This window comes from Crocodylus porosus, unplaced genomic scaffold, assembly GCF_001723895.1.
Source record: "Crocodylus porosus isolate Cpor-Errol unplaced genomic scaffold, CroPor_comp1, whole genome shotgun sequence".
NCBI classification, from domain to species: Eukaryota; Metazoa; Chordata; order Crocodylia; family Crocodylidae; genus Crocodylus; species Crocodylus porosus.
In genome coordinates, this window is record NW_017728943.1 from 20,283,213 (window position 1) to 20,296,593 (window position 13,381).

A 13,381-nucleotide genomic window follows, 5' to 3' on the forward strand; every position below is an offset into this window, starting at 1 on the left:
GAGTGCCCTATGGGGTTGGTCCTGGGGTAGTTTTATTCAATATTTTAATTAAAAATCTGAAAGATGGGATGGATTATACCCTAAGAAATTTTATAGATGACACAAGGCTTGGGGGGGTGGGGTAGTAGATTGACTACTAGGGTAGGGCTAAGATTCAGATTGACCTAGGAAAATTGGAGGATTGTGCCAAAAGGAATCCCATGAGGTTCAACAAGGACAAGTGCAGAGTCCTGCACGTAGGACAGAAGAATCCTATGCACTACAACAGGTTGGGGACAGACTGGATAAGCAGCAACTCTGCAGAAAAGGACTTGGGGGTTACAGTGGACAATAAGATGGATATGAGTCAATGGTTTGCCTTCACTGCCATGAATTATGAGGAGAAGCAGAGGGAACTGGACTTATTTAGTCTGGAGAAGAGAAGACTGAGGGGGTGGGACCTAATAGCAGCCTTCAACTACCTGAAGCGGGGTTCCAAATAGGATGAAGCTAGACCAGGGGCAGGCAGTTATTTTGGGCGGAGGGCTGCTTACCCAGTTTTGGCAAACTGTCGAGGGCCACATAGGTAGCCCTGCCCCCTGGTCACCATCTTGGGATCAGTGTCTCAGGGCCAGCGCTGGTGGGGCCCAGAGCAGGGCATAGGCTGGCAGAGGTCTGTGGAGCTGGGCTAGCGTACACCAGCAGAAAGAGGCGGGAGCTGGCTTGGCTCCACAGAGCCCCTGCCAGCCAGGACCCCTGTACTCCTGCTGCCCTGCTCTGGGCCCCATGCTTGTGCTGGCCCCAAGACACTAGTGTGGACCCTGTGTACCCGCTCACTCCCAATGACCCCAGCCCTGCAGTACAGGCTGGGAGCAAAGTGCAGCGCTGACTCCCTCCACGGCAGGGAACAAGCTGGTGCTGTGTAGGGAAAAGCGGCCCCTCCCCCGCCCCGTGGCCGGAGCTCCCTGCTGCAGACATAGGCAGCCCCAGGCGGGCTGTGAGCAGCTGCAGTGCAGGGTGCCAGCCATGGGGCGGGGGCGGGGCTGCTTTTCCTGCGCTCCCCGCACTCAGCACCACCTTGTAACCCAGCTCTGCTGCCAGACTGAGCCCTGCGCCGGCTCCGGGCTCGCCCATCAGGGCTGCAAAGGGCAGCAGCAGCTGTGGCCCCCCCCGCTTGCCATGCCAGGCACTGTTTTTTGCTGCTGCTGCCCGCCCAGAGCTCATGCACTCTGGGCAGCCCAGAGGCAGTGGTGGCAAACGCTGCCTGGCACAGCAAATGGGGGGGAGCCGCAGCAGCTGTCACCGTGGCACAGCCATGAAGGGTGAGCCGAGAGCCAGTGCAGGGCCTAGGCTGGCAGCAGGAGCGGGTTACAAGCCGGTGCTGAGTGCGGGGAAAAGCGGCCCCACACTTGCCCCATGGCCAGCACCCCACGCTACAGCTGCTCACAGCCTGTGTGGCACTGCCTATGCCTGCTCTGGACAGCCCCGCACAGGCTGTGAGTGGCTGCAGCAGGGAGTGCTGGCCATGAGGTGGGAGAGGGGGAGGGGCCACTTTTCCCCGGGCTCCTTCCCTACCCTTCCCCCCCACCCTTACCTGAGTTTCCCGTGCTGGTGCAGCCAAGGAGCCACATATTCCCAGGCCAGAAGCCCCTGCTGGGGCTTCCGACCTGGGGCGGGCAGGACCCAACCAGGCTTCCCCTGGGTCCTACTGCCCCGGGTTCCTGTCACTTTTCTAAATTTTTTAGGGGACCCATGGGCCAAATAGAATGGCCTCACAGGCAAAGAAAAGACCAAAGCTGTCTCAATTTTTGTACTTAAATAAAATATGATACAGTTTTTCCAAACTGGAAGAGGCAGTAATATGAGTGAAAAACACTAAATGTCTCTACCAACCTACAAAAGTAACTTCTAACTTGGGCTGAAAGAAATGTTGGTTCATAGGGCTTCTCAGTGCATGGCAGCAGTCCTAAAGACTAGGCAGTTGCCCACCCACGGTGCTGGATTTAGGTACAAGCTAAGAAAGCTGCAGCTTAGGGCCTCACATTATGAGAGGCCTCTAAGCCAACCCCTGGACTGGAAGTGACCATGAACCAGCAAACAGTGGCCCCACAGAGCCGGGCAGAGGCTGCAACTCCTCCTGCAGGGCCTGTGGCAGCTGCAGTTGAGGTTTAGGCCCACTCCCCTGCCCGCGGGGTGGAGGTATCTTTACCTGAGTTCCAGTTGGAAATCCCTGCCACAGAGCTCTGTATGCTAGTCCACAGTTTTTCAGGCCACAGCCACTTCCTGTCCACGGTTTGCCAGGCTGCAGCATAGAAAGGTTGGCAGCCCCTAGCTTAGGGCCCCACCCTGTCATAATCCAGCCCTACCCACCCAGTATTATAGATCTCTCAAACATTTTATAATGCCAAGTAAGTTTGAATCAGAACACTCAAAGCAATATATTTTGCTGGGCAAATCATAACTCTTCACTTACAATTATGTGAGCCCTTCTAGAAGTGTTATGCATCTCACAAGAATCTGGCATAGGGGGTCTACACAGTAGGTGGTGGTCTTTGCTTAAGTCAGGGGCAGGCAATTATTTCAGGTGGAGGGCCACATACTAAGTTTTGGCAAGCCATCGAGGGCCACATGACAGGCAGCCAGGGTCAGATAAATATTAATTTTCTAAATTTTTTAGGAGCCCTGTGGGCTGGATAGAATGGGCTAGCAGGCCGCATCTGGCCCACAGGCTGCATTTTGCCCACCCCTGGCTTAAGTCCTAACACAAATACTTGTCAGAGAATCTAGTCTTCTGGGATTTGTATCCAGTGTTACAGTTTAGCTGGATGTAATATATTGAGAACTATTTTCCATCTTGAACCAACTTCATAGAATGAGTACTAATGTTTGCAACTTACATAGTACTCTCTCCTTAAAAATAATTTTAAAATACCTAGTTACTATTAAATATCATTCATCTTAGTAGTCATGTTATGCTTGGCATGAATGTTTTGGGAATACCTTTGGTTTGCAGCTGTTATATTTTTTCTGCTCAAAAGTCATAAATCTTCACTAACATGGTAGCTGTATCCATTTATTTATGTATTATCATTTACAGTGTGGTAATACCATTAACTATTGCCAACTGACTTCCCAAAATAGGAAGTCTGTTTCAGTGGTGTGATTAGGGAGAAGGGGAGGGTGCTAGGAGCAACTGCCCCTAGCTCCAGCTTGGGGGAAGGTATGAAAAATGTGCCTGCTGCTGGCCACCACACATTTGCTGTCATGGTAGAAATCAGAAATCACTGCTTCTGCTTTGCCCAGGGTGCCTGGCTGCATCCCTACACTGCCGCTCTTTCCCCCAAATAGGTTACTGTTGTAGCTCTTCGGATAGATGGAGTAAGGAACATAAAGCATGTTTACACTGCATGAAATGGTGCGTCTACAGATGTCCAAGCATGCTCAAAACAACTGACTATTGGGACGACATGCAGAGTAACTACATTTGCCCAGGTTAATTTAACCTGCTGAGAAAGGTAGCGCTAACTGAAATGTTTGTATTTAGACATTAAGCCTAGATAAAGTTTATTAAATCCTATCGTGTTATGTTCATAGTTTCCCTGATGCCAGTTTTGCTTTTGAGTTTAATTACCACATTTGAAAAAACTTGAACCAATATTAAAGTTGATGAGACTACAAATGAAACTTTGAAGATTTATACTGTGTGAATAACCTATTTTTGTTATAACTTTTTTTTAGGTGATGGATGTGGACATACTGTTCTAGGCCCTGAAAGTGGAACTTTTACTTCAATAAACTACCCACAGACCTACCCCAATAGTTCAGTGTGTGAGTGGGAGATTCGTGTCAAACCTGGTGAGAGAGTTCAGCTCAAATTTGGAGACTTTGATATTGAAGACTCAAATTCTTGCCACTTTAATTACCTGAGAGTTTATAATGGAATTGGACCCACCAGGACAGAGATAGGTATGAGCTTTTATTCCTTGTTTTCAGTATCAAATGTTGTAATTTCCTGCAGATCATGGCAAAATATTTGCTTTTTACTGTTGTTTTTTAAAACACTGTGACAGGGGGGCAACTACAAGCTCCGCCCTTGAGCCACTCGCATCATTCTCCTGTCCCCTGCCTAGGGCAGTCTACCCTGCCTCACCTGCCACACCGTTGATGTTACCACAATGGTTGTTGTGTGTGGGAGGCTGTCCTAATCTTGGCCATGGTGTACTGGGCCAAATACATGGCTCCAAACTACCTCTACACTGTGTCCAGTGCCTGGGAGATGGCATCTAAACTGCTGACAACTCCGGCCCCTTGCTAGGCCTCAATCACTCTGCCCACTCCTGGGCCTCACCCATTCGGCCCCTCACTGAGCCTCACCCATTGCACCCTACTCCACGCAGCCCTTTGGGTCCCACCCTGGCCCTACTCTACACAGTCCTTTCGGCTACATCGCTCACACACTTTGACCAACCTACACACAGTCTTTCAGACTACCTGCAAGCCCTATCTACTCAGCCTCTGGCTTTCTGCCCCACACTGAGCCAAACTCAGCCTCTAGCCCCTCTCTGGGCTACTGGGCCTTACACCCCACTCAGTGGGCCTTGGCCTCTGTCTCAGGCCCCACGTGGTGGACCTGGGCCCTGTGCTTTTCTGTTGGGGTGCGCTCCACTAAGCCTTTCCCCTCCACAGGGGATACCCATAAGGCAGCGGGGGCTGAGGCAATACAGCATCCCAGCCTTGCCTTCCACTGGGGAGGCACTGGTGTAGCATTTCCTGGAGACTGTCCTGCCACACAATCCAACCCCAGCAGGGTGCAGTTTCGGGTCTAACCCAGGACCAGAAGGAACCTCTTCCACCCCCATAGTTCCTACCTTAACCTCCAGATGTTTCAGAAGCTGCTCTCAGGCTATGCAGTGTTGCTCCAGCGGCTCCTAGAAGTAACTGCTGGCTCTGCTTCTAGGGCCTGGGCTTGTACCCTGGCTGTCCAGAACTCATCCAGTGGGGGGGGGCATGTGATCATATGACTGCCTAATAGGGCCTGACTGCACCTGCTGGCTGGTCCACAGCCTGCTTCAACCTCTTAAAGTGGCGGGCACAACTTGTGCTCTACCACAAACACTTTTAATAAAATGTTCTCTGTCCATAAACAAGTATCTGTGTCAAACATTGTAGACAGTAATTCATATCTAAACTTCAGAGAATTGTTACATTTTCACTGAATTTCAAGCAGGCTTTAATCTTGACTGTGAGCAATGCTTATTTCAGTGGTATGTATTAATTGCTGCTGTAATACAAAAGTGATGAAAGTGTTGAGTTATGTACTGGTATACAGGAATTTCTAATAAGGGAAACAGGAACTTTTAGTATGGGACAATTGCATATCCCACAGTCCTTGAGCAAAAAAAATCAGGCAAAACTTTTTCTTAATGCGATGGCATCTGGTCTTCACAATCAAATGAGGAGATTAATCAGACAGCAGTTCTAGTTGTTTGGCTCATCAAGCACTTACTAGAAATCACTGTTCTAGAACAAGTAATCTGAAGTTGTGCTGTGTGTTTTTCTGATAGATGGAAAGGAAGATACAAATGAAATCTGTCTGTATTCAATTTAACAGCGGTAACCAGAAAAGGAGTCTGACAGTCATTCTGTCTTCAAACTTATAACTGTCCAGACAAAGTCTGGACTGCTAAAATCCTTTATTTTTTTTAATAGATTTTATAATAGATGAAAATGTTCATTCGTGGATCTATCCACTATTGCCATCTGCTGAAATTGCTGCTATCTTGGTTCTTGTTTGATGCGAAGATTACCACTTCTTTCTCATATGTGCAACTCACTGTGACTGAGTATGTTACAAGTCAAAATCTTCATTCCTTCATGTTCTGTAATTAAACCCTATTTCCAGTCTCTCTTTAGCACTTCTCAAAAATTTGTTTTAGCAGAGTGACCAGGGAGTTCCATCTACTTATGCTGTTTTACACTAACAGATGGGGAATGAATTCCAGAGTTGAAAGGACCATGGAAAAATGCATTGTTAAAAGCTTTTTTTTTTTCAGTGTCAGGATTCCAGACTTCTCTTGATCTCGCCTGATGCCTTTGAAAAGATAACCACACTTCAGAAGTTTCCTGGTTTCAGAGTTTTCTCTAAAAGGGCAGAGAACTCTTCTTTTGTTTCAAACAGCAGTGTAACAAATATAAACTTTCTGCTTCAAGGTTGACAACATGTGACGGAATTTTACTCAGGTTTTTAGGCAAAAAATGCCAAAGCACTGATGTTTTCTGCACAGCTATATTTTGGTTTTTAACTTTTTTCCAACAGCTTTGAGTTAGTGATGTTTCAGCAATGATTTGGTTTGAGTTAGTGATGTTTCAGCAATGATTTGGTTTGTGTAACTTATCAGTAGGGATTTGGGTTTTCTATTTTCTGTGGAAAAACAGATTTTCTCCTTTGAAGGAGCAGGGGACAGGCAGGATAGAGACGCCAGGTCCCGTAGCCCTAGTAACTGGAGGCCCCATCCAGCAGGGCTGAGCAATGGGGAGAGGGGGAACAGGAAGTTGCAGGTCAGGAGTGAAGGGCACTGGCAGGGCCGGGGGGCTGTGGGTTGGGAGTGAGTGGCACTGGGAGGGCTGAGGGGGACTGTGGCTTGAGAGTGAGGGGCAAGGGGCAATGGCATGGGCAGGACAAGGCATTGGCATATCAGGCCTGCTTAGCACCACAAAGCAGTAGGAGGTTGGGGGGACAGCTGTAGCTGGACCCATGTCCTAGTGAGTGAAGGGGACAGGGAGAGCTTTTATTTTCCATGATTAAAAAAAAAAAACCAAATGGAAAAATGTGTAGGTATTTAGAATGTATTTTATTATAATGATTGTGGCACCTGATAAGCTTCCAAATTGCTTAAAAATCATAATATATCAGTAAAATGTGGTCAATTGAGATATATAAAATGAAACTCCATTTTATATATATAAACAATGGAGTTTCCTTTTAAACATGCAAAAACTCTGCGGGGGTTTTAATCAGAGAAATTTGGATTTTTAAACAGAGCAATCCAGGATCCCTGCATATCAGCATTGAACCGGCTAAAGCAAATATTGTTGTAAAGGCACTTGTAGAAAGCTGGCTTTTTTCAGGTTGACTCATTTTACTGTTACATAAATGTGTGTGTGTGAAAATAAGTATCAGCTTGGAGTCTCTTTAAGCCATATTTGCTCCAAAATAATAAAACACTAAGGTCCTTAAATGGCAAGGAACGTTCAGTGCAGATCAGTCTGTTACTCGCTTACAAGTGAGTTAGCTGACTAAAGTAAATTTTCTGCTTTTTGTTTCTCTTGAATTTAATCTGTTCCCAGCTGGTGTAATGGCATGATAGCTTAACTAAGTATTAGTTTTGTTCTGTTAACAGTATAATTCGTGGAACTAATGGTGAGTCTAAGAATTGCATCCATACAGTTGCTAATACAATTGCTTAATATTTATATATTTGAAAAAAGACTTTAGAAAAGTTAAGTGATTGTCCCCCATTTTGACCATAAAACAAAGCTAATAATTTATTAAGCTTACTCTAAGGTAAAACAGAACAAATTTTATATCAGCTAGAAAACTCATAAGAAAAAGTGGAAGACCTCCCCTTTCTGCTAACTCTTTAAAATAAAAGCAAGTTTTCCTACAAATTGATATTAGAATCATAGAAAACTTAGGGTTGTTATGGACCTCAGGAGGTCATCTAGTTCAACCTCCTGCTCAAAGCAGGACCATCCCCAACTTTGTCATCCCAGCCAAGGTCTTAATATTCTTAGGTGCTACTTCTCACACTCTTTGCCTGGGAATTTCCTTACATCATAAAAAAGAAAACTTTTAATGAAAGGAGTCTTGCAGAAACTGGAAGTCCAACAGAGCTTTGGCAAACCTTACAAGTCACTTAGGAAGGATTCCATTCATTCTAGACAACATCCATCTTTAATGTAGCTCAGTATCTCTGATTGCCTGGTACATGGTTACCTTCTATATGCCTTTCCTTGGGGAAGGAACTACGAAAGGAATTTTACAAGGAGTCTTAAGGAGTTCAGTTTTATAGTTCATCAAAGGATATTTCTACCCTCCATACTGATATAGTTTAGCCAGATTCATTCCCCAGCACAGTGTCATCTGGCCCATAGGGCTCCCCACAGATCTGTAGGAGATGCTGTGGGCCATGACCCTGTATGCTACATCGGGTGCACAGGGTAGTGTGGGGCCCCTTGGACCCGATCCCAAACAGGCAGGTATGGTGCAGGGGCTTCTAGGGCCTGCAGACTAGCCCACACCATTCATCTGACTCATAGGACCAAAACTATGAGCACAACTGGTTTAGCAGTATGTGAGTTAATTATAAACAAGCTAGCCTGGAGAAGCTTCTTGGGATGGTAAATTAGCCTGTGCTGAACTGTGTTATTGATATGGCTAGACAACTTTTGATACCCAAACTAGCAGTTTAAAACTATGCTATGCTATCTCTGCATTATACTCTAATCTATAGTTTAGACAGGGAAAGCTAAACAACAGTTTATTTACAATCTATCAGTATCTATAATGAGAGAAGAAATAGGACAGCAGTGGCCTCTACCTCTATCACACGATAGCTTAAGACGACCAGGTAACTAGAAGCTGACGTTAGGAAAAAAATCAGTTGGTAAAAGAGACAGCAGTTCTTAATAGTAAATGTAATTAAACTCATTGGAACAGCATAACAAATGAAATGGTAAATTCATATGGCTTAGGATCTAATTTTTATGACTCCAGCAGACAACTAAAGTATATGGTGAACTGCTAGATTAGATTAAACATGTTTAACAGGAGTTAGCCTTTATAAAATAAAGTTATACATTTTTCATTTTTCATATGACTAGAAAACACTGATTTATTTAAGAGTAGTCACAGTAAGCTGCATTTAGGAAGTCATTGCAGAATGATAAAAATTATCTTTTGAAATTATGTCAACACTTCTTGGGATTTCTTATTCTATATATATATTAGAAAAGTCCAGACTTCTATTAAATATTTATTAGCAAACTACGTGTACACTATACATGCATGTAATGTGCAGTTTGCAGGCATTTGTTCAAAGTTCTGTCACAAATTCTAATAGTGTAATCTACCCTTGGCTGAGAGGGTATCTGGTTTTCTTTTTGTTTATCCTAGAGTCAGATAACATTGCTCTTATGAAGAGAATGAATGAACTTGAATAGTAAACCATTAAGTATGTATGGTGTAACAAGTGTGCCGTCCCAGGGCCAGTCCAGACATTGGCTCTCCCACTTGTCTAGGGCAGTTTGCTCTGCTGCCATGCCTTTAATGTAACTGAACACGTTCCTAGGTGGGAGGCTACCCATTTAATTGCCCTGATGCCAAGGGCAAATACACAGCTCCCAGCCTTCCCTTATACCATGACCCAGGCCTTGCAGCTGGCATTCATATCTACAAACTCCAAACTTGGCCTCAGGCATCTTCAGACCTACCTGGGTCCCTGTGAATCCACACTAGAACTTCAGTACCCTGCCCCTCAACACTCAGCTCCTCACTGGGCTTCTGAGCCTAATGCCCTTCAGGCCCCACTCAGTGGGCCTTGGCCCTATGCTTTTCTGTTGATGTTGGGGTGTGCTCCCCTAGCCTTTCCTCTCCATGGGGTCACCCACAAGGCAGTGGGGGCTGAGGCTTTCTGGTGCCTCATACTCTCTGTTCATTGGGGGGGCACAGGTGTGGCATTTCCTGGAGACTACCCTCCTACAGGCAGTCCCACAATGCAACCCTTCCCAGCAGGGTGTAGTTTTAGGTTATGCCCCAGGACCAGGAACCTCCCCCATCCCCATCATTTCTACCCTGAACCTCCCAAGTTTTTCTAGAAGCACCCAGCTGGGTAATGTTGTTCCTTCAGCCCCCTGCAGCAACTGCCAGCTCTGCTTTTTGGCCTAGCCTTATACCCAGGCGCCTAGTCTCTCCACCAATCAGGCAGCCTCCTGCCTAACATGTGACTGTCTTCTTGAACCTGTTCCCCCCTACAGGCTGCTTACTGCCTGCTCAGACCCCTTAAAGTGGCAGGCGCAACTTGTGCTTTACCACATAAGTTATCTGATGTTTTTAATTGTGTTTGTTTATCAGGCACAACATCTTAAATAAAATCATAGGGGAGCTATATCATCGGTAATTCAGAGAAGCATGCAGAGTAGGCAATACGCTTTCTCCCCACTTCTCTCCCCACACCTCTCCCCCTGCCCCTTGCACTTTCTCTCCCTCCCTCCTTTAATTACTTTGTAAGCATAGGGTTTAGGGTTTTCTTGTTAGCTCATTTATCCTTAACATTCATCAGTTCTTCACCTCCATGGGATGCTGTGGCAGGAAGGCCCCTAGGGGTGCCATGACCTCCCCTAGTGCCCTTGCCTACCGTGCCAACCTGGGCTTTGAATGCACCCTCTATCTCGCCCGCCACGTCTTTGATCTTGGTATTGTCAGTGGAGGCTGCCTTCCTACCCTTCTTGGCACGGGGCTGATCTTACTATGCCGGGATTTTCTCCGAGTCCCAGTGCTGGTCTTCTCCCGGGGCCAACTCAATACACGCGTCCCCTCCTGGGGCAGCTCTCTGATTGCGTCCCCTCTAGCCCAGCCCGGACTTCCCAATGGGCTTATTCCCCTCTCGGGGCTTTGTATCTCACAGGCAGTGCCCCACTCGGGCCTGCCTCCCTTATGTTCCGCGACCACTCACGTACCGGCCTATTCTGCACTCCCCGCGGTCTTTATGCCCGCACTCGGGCCTGTACCTGCGCCTCTCACGCTCTTTACCCGCACTGGGGCCTTTGCTCGCTCTCCTTGCGCTCGCTGCCCGCACTGGGGCCTTCTATGCCCGCACTGAGGCCTGTGATCGCGCCTCTTGTGCTCGCAGCCCGCACTCGGGCCTATGCCCCACTGGGGCTCTTCCCAATTGGGACCTCCAATTGGGGCCTGTCCCGGTAATGCCCACACTGGGCTGGGGCGGGCCCCCCCCCACTGCTTAGACCCACCTTCCTGGCCCCGCGCCCTACTGGGCTTCCACCTCTACTAGACTCTTCCCGAAGTCGCCCCAATGGGCTGGGGTCGGGACAGCCCCACAATGCGGCACCCTCCATGGTGCCAAGAACTCCCCCTCCTTACTGGGGAGCTCCTGAGGCCTCCTCCACCCCTACAGCCTCGCCCGATCCTCCGGTGTAATAATCACAACACCCCAAACAGAAACACAAGGCCCCTAGGCCATAACATGAATCTTTAAGCCAGCCTGGCTATCCTTCTCTCATCCCTGTCAGGGTCCTCTCCATCCTGCATCCGCATGCTGCTGCACAACACTGCCCTGCTCACTCTAGCAGAGCTCTAGCTCCTTGAGCTGCCAGAGCGGAACTGCCTCTGGCCTCAGCCTTCCCTGCTTAGGAAGGCCAAGCCTCGCCCCTTGGCGGTCAGCTGATCCAATTAGTTCCCATGTCAATTGCCACCTGCTGCCCTAATGAATGGCAGCTGAATCCATTTCCTATTATCAGTAGCAGGCACCCTAGTGCCCTGCTACAGATGCCAAGCCTATTTTTGGCAGTTCTGAGATTTAGCAGGGAAATGCTGTCAACGTGTCTAGGATCTTGCATTTCAACATCTAACCATTATACTTATAATCTTTCATAGGTGCAAAGCTAAACTACCATATGTGAGCTAGATGCAAACTGATGCAGTACTATCTTACTACTGACAGCTCTAGTTTCCAGACTCCTACTCATAGCTATCCTAGCTTCCAAAGAATGAAAATGGACCAGTAGCAACTTTACATTGCTCCTACTTGCATCTCCTTATGCCACAAGCATAAAATGCATCTGGCCCCATGGACCAGATTTTCATAGATTTCATAGACATTAGGGCTGGAAGGGACCTTGGAAGATCATCAAGTCCAGCCCCCTGCCCCAGGGGCAGGAAATCAGCTGGGGTCATAGGATCCCAGCAAGATAAGCACCCAAATTTCTCTTGAAGGCGTTCAAAGTGGGTGCTTGAACCACCTCCAATGGCAGGCTATTTCAGACCTTGGGGGCTCGGAAAGTAAAGAAGTTCTTCCTTATGTCCAGCCAAAAATGGTCCTGGAGGAGTTTATAACTGTTCAACCTTGTCATCCCTTGGGATACACTGGTGAACACCCCTTATAAACTTATAGGTGGCCACCAGATTACATCTGAGCCTGCACTTTTCCAGGCTGAAGAGTCCCATGGCTCTCAGCTTCTCATCATGAGGTCTGTTTTCCTGACCTCTGATCATGCGTGTAGCTCTCCTCTGACATTCTCAAGCTTCTCCACATTCTTTTTGAATTGTGGAGCCCCAAACTAGATGTAGTACTTCAGCTGTGGCCTTACCAATGCTGAGTACAACGGGAGAATGACATCCTGGAATTTGCTTGAGAAGCATCTATGGATGTAAGCCAGCATTTTGCTTACTTTACTAGCCGCAACATCACACTGAAGGCTCATATTCATCTTGTGGCCAAACATGACCCCCAAGTCCCTTTCATATGTAGTGCTAGCCAGCGTAGCACTACCGAGCCTATAGGCATGCTACAGGTTTTTCCTCCCCAGGTGGAGAACCTTGTATTTTTTGGTATTAAACATCATTAGGTTCTCGTCTGCCCATTTGCTGAGCCTGTCAAGGTCAGTCTGGATCACCCTCTTGTCCTCAGGTATGGATGCTTTACTTCAAAATTTGGTATCATTGGCGAATTTGGCCAGTCTACTACTGATACCAATATCTACATCATTAATGTAGATGTTGAACAAAATAGGTCCAAAGACAGAGCCTTGAGGGACCCCACTGGTCACAGCACACCACAAAGATTTACTAATGTCAACCACCACCCTCTAGAACTGACCACGGAGCCAATTCCCCACCCAGCAGATCATGGTGAGGTCAAGGCCGCAGTTGGCCAGTTTTGCTAAGAGGTGATCATGGGATACCAGATCAAAGGCTTTTTTGAAGTCAAGATATAGGACATCAATCTCCTCTCACTTGTCCAGGTGATAGGTCACCTGGTCGTAAAAGGAAAGAAGATTGGTCAAGCAAGACCCACCTGCAACAAACACGTGCTGGCTATCCCTCAGTATGTTGCCATTGGCCAGTCTGTTAAGAATGGCCTCTTTGATAATCTTTTCTAAGACGTTCCCTGGGATAGAAGTCAGGCTGATGGGCCTATAGTTTGCCACATCCACTGTCCTCCCTTTCTTGAAGATAGGCACCACATTTCATAGATTTCATAGATTTCATAGACATTAGGGCTGGAAGGGACCTTGGGAGAACATCGAGTCCAGCCCCCTGCCCAAAGGGCAGGAAGTCAGCTGGGGTCATAGGATCCCAGCAAGATAAGCATCCAATTTACTCTTG

At 47.2% G+C, this 13,381-nt stretch overlaps 1 protein-coding gene across 1 annotated transcript in view; it reads left to right on the forward strand.

Annotated features, from left to right (window-relative positions):
• DCBLD2 (discoidin, CUB and LCCL domain containing 2) overlaps positions 1 to 13,381 on the forward strand; it is a 91,295-nt gene that overhangs the window by 24,354 nt on the left and 53,560 nt on the right. Inside the window, exon 2 of the mRNA XM_019548542.1 lies at positions 3,718 to 3,945. Within this exon, the coding sequence (XP_019404087.1) occupies positions 3,718 to 3,945 (228 nt within the window). The remainder of the gene's footprint in view (positions 1 to 3,717; positions 3,946 to 13,381) is intronic.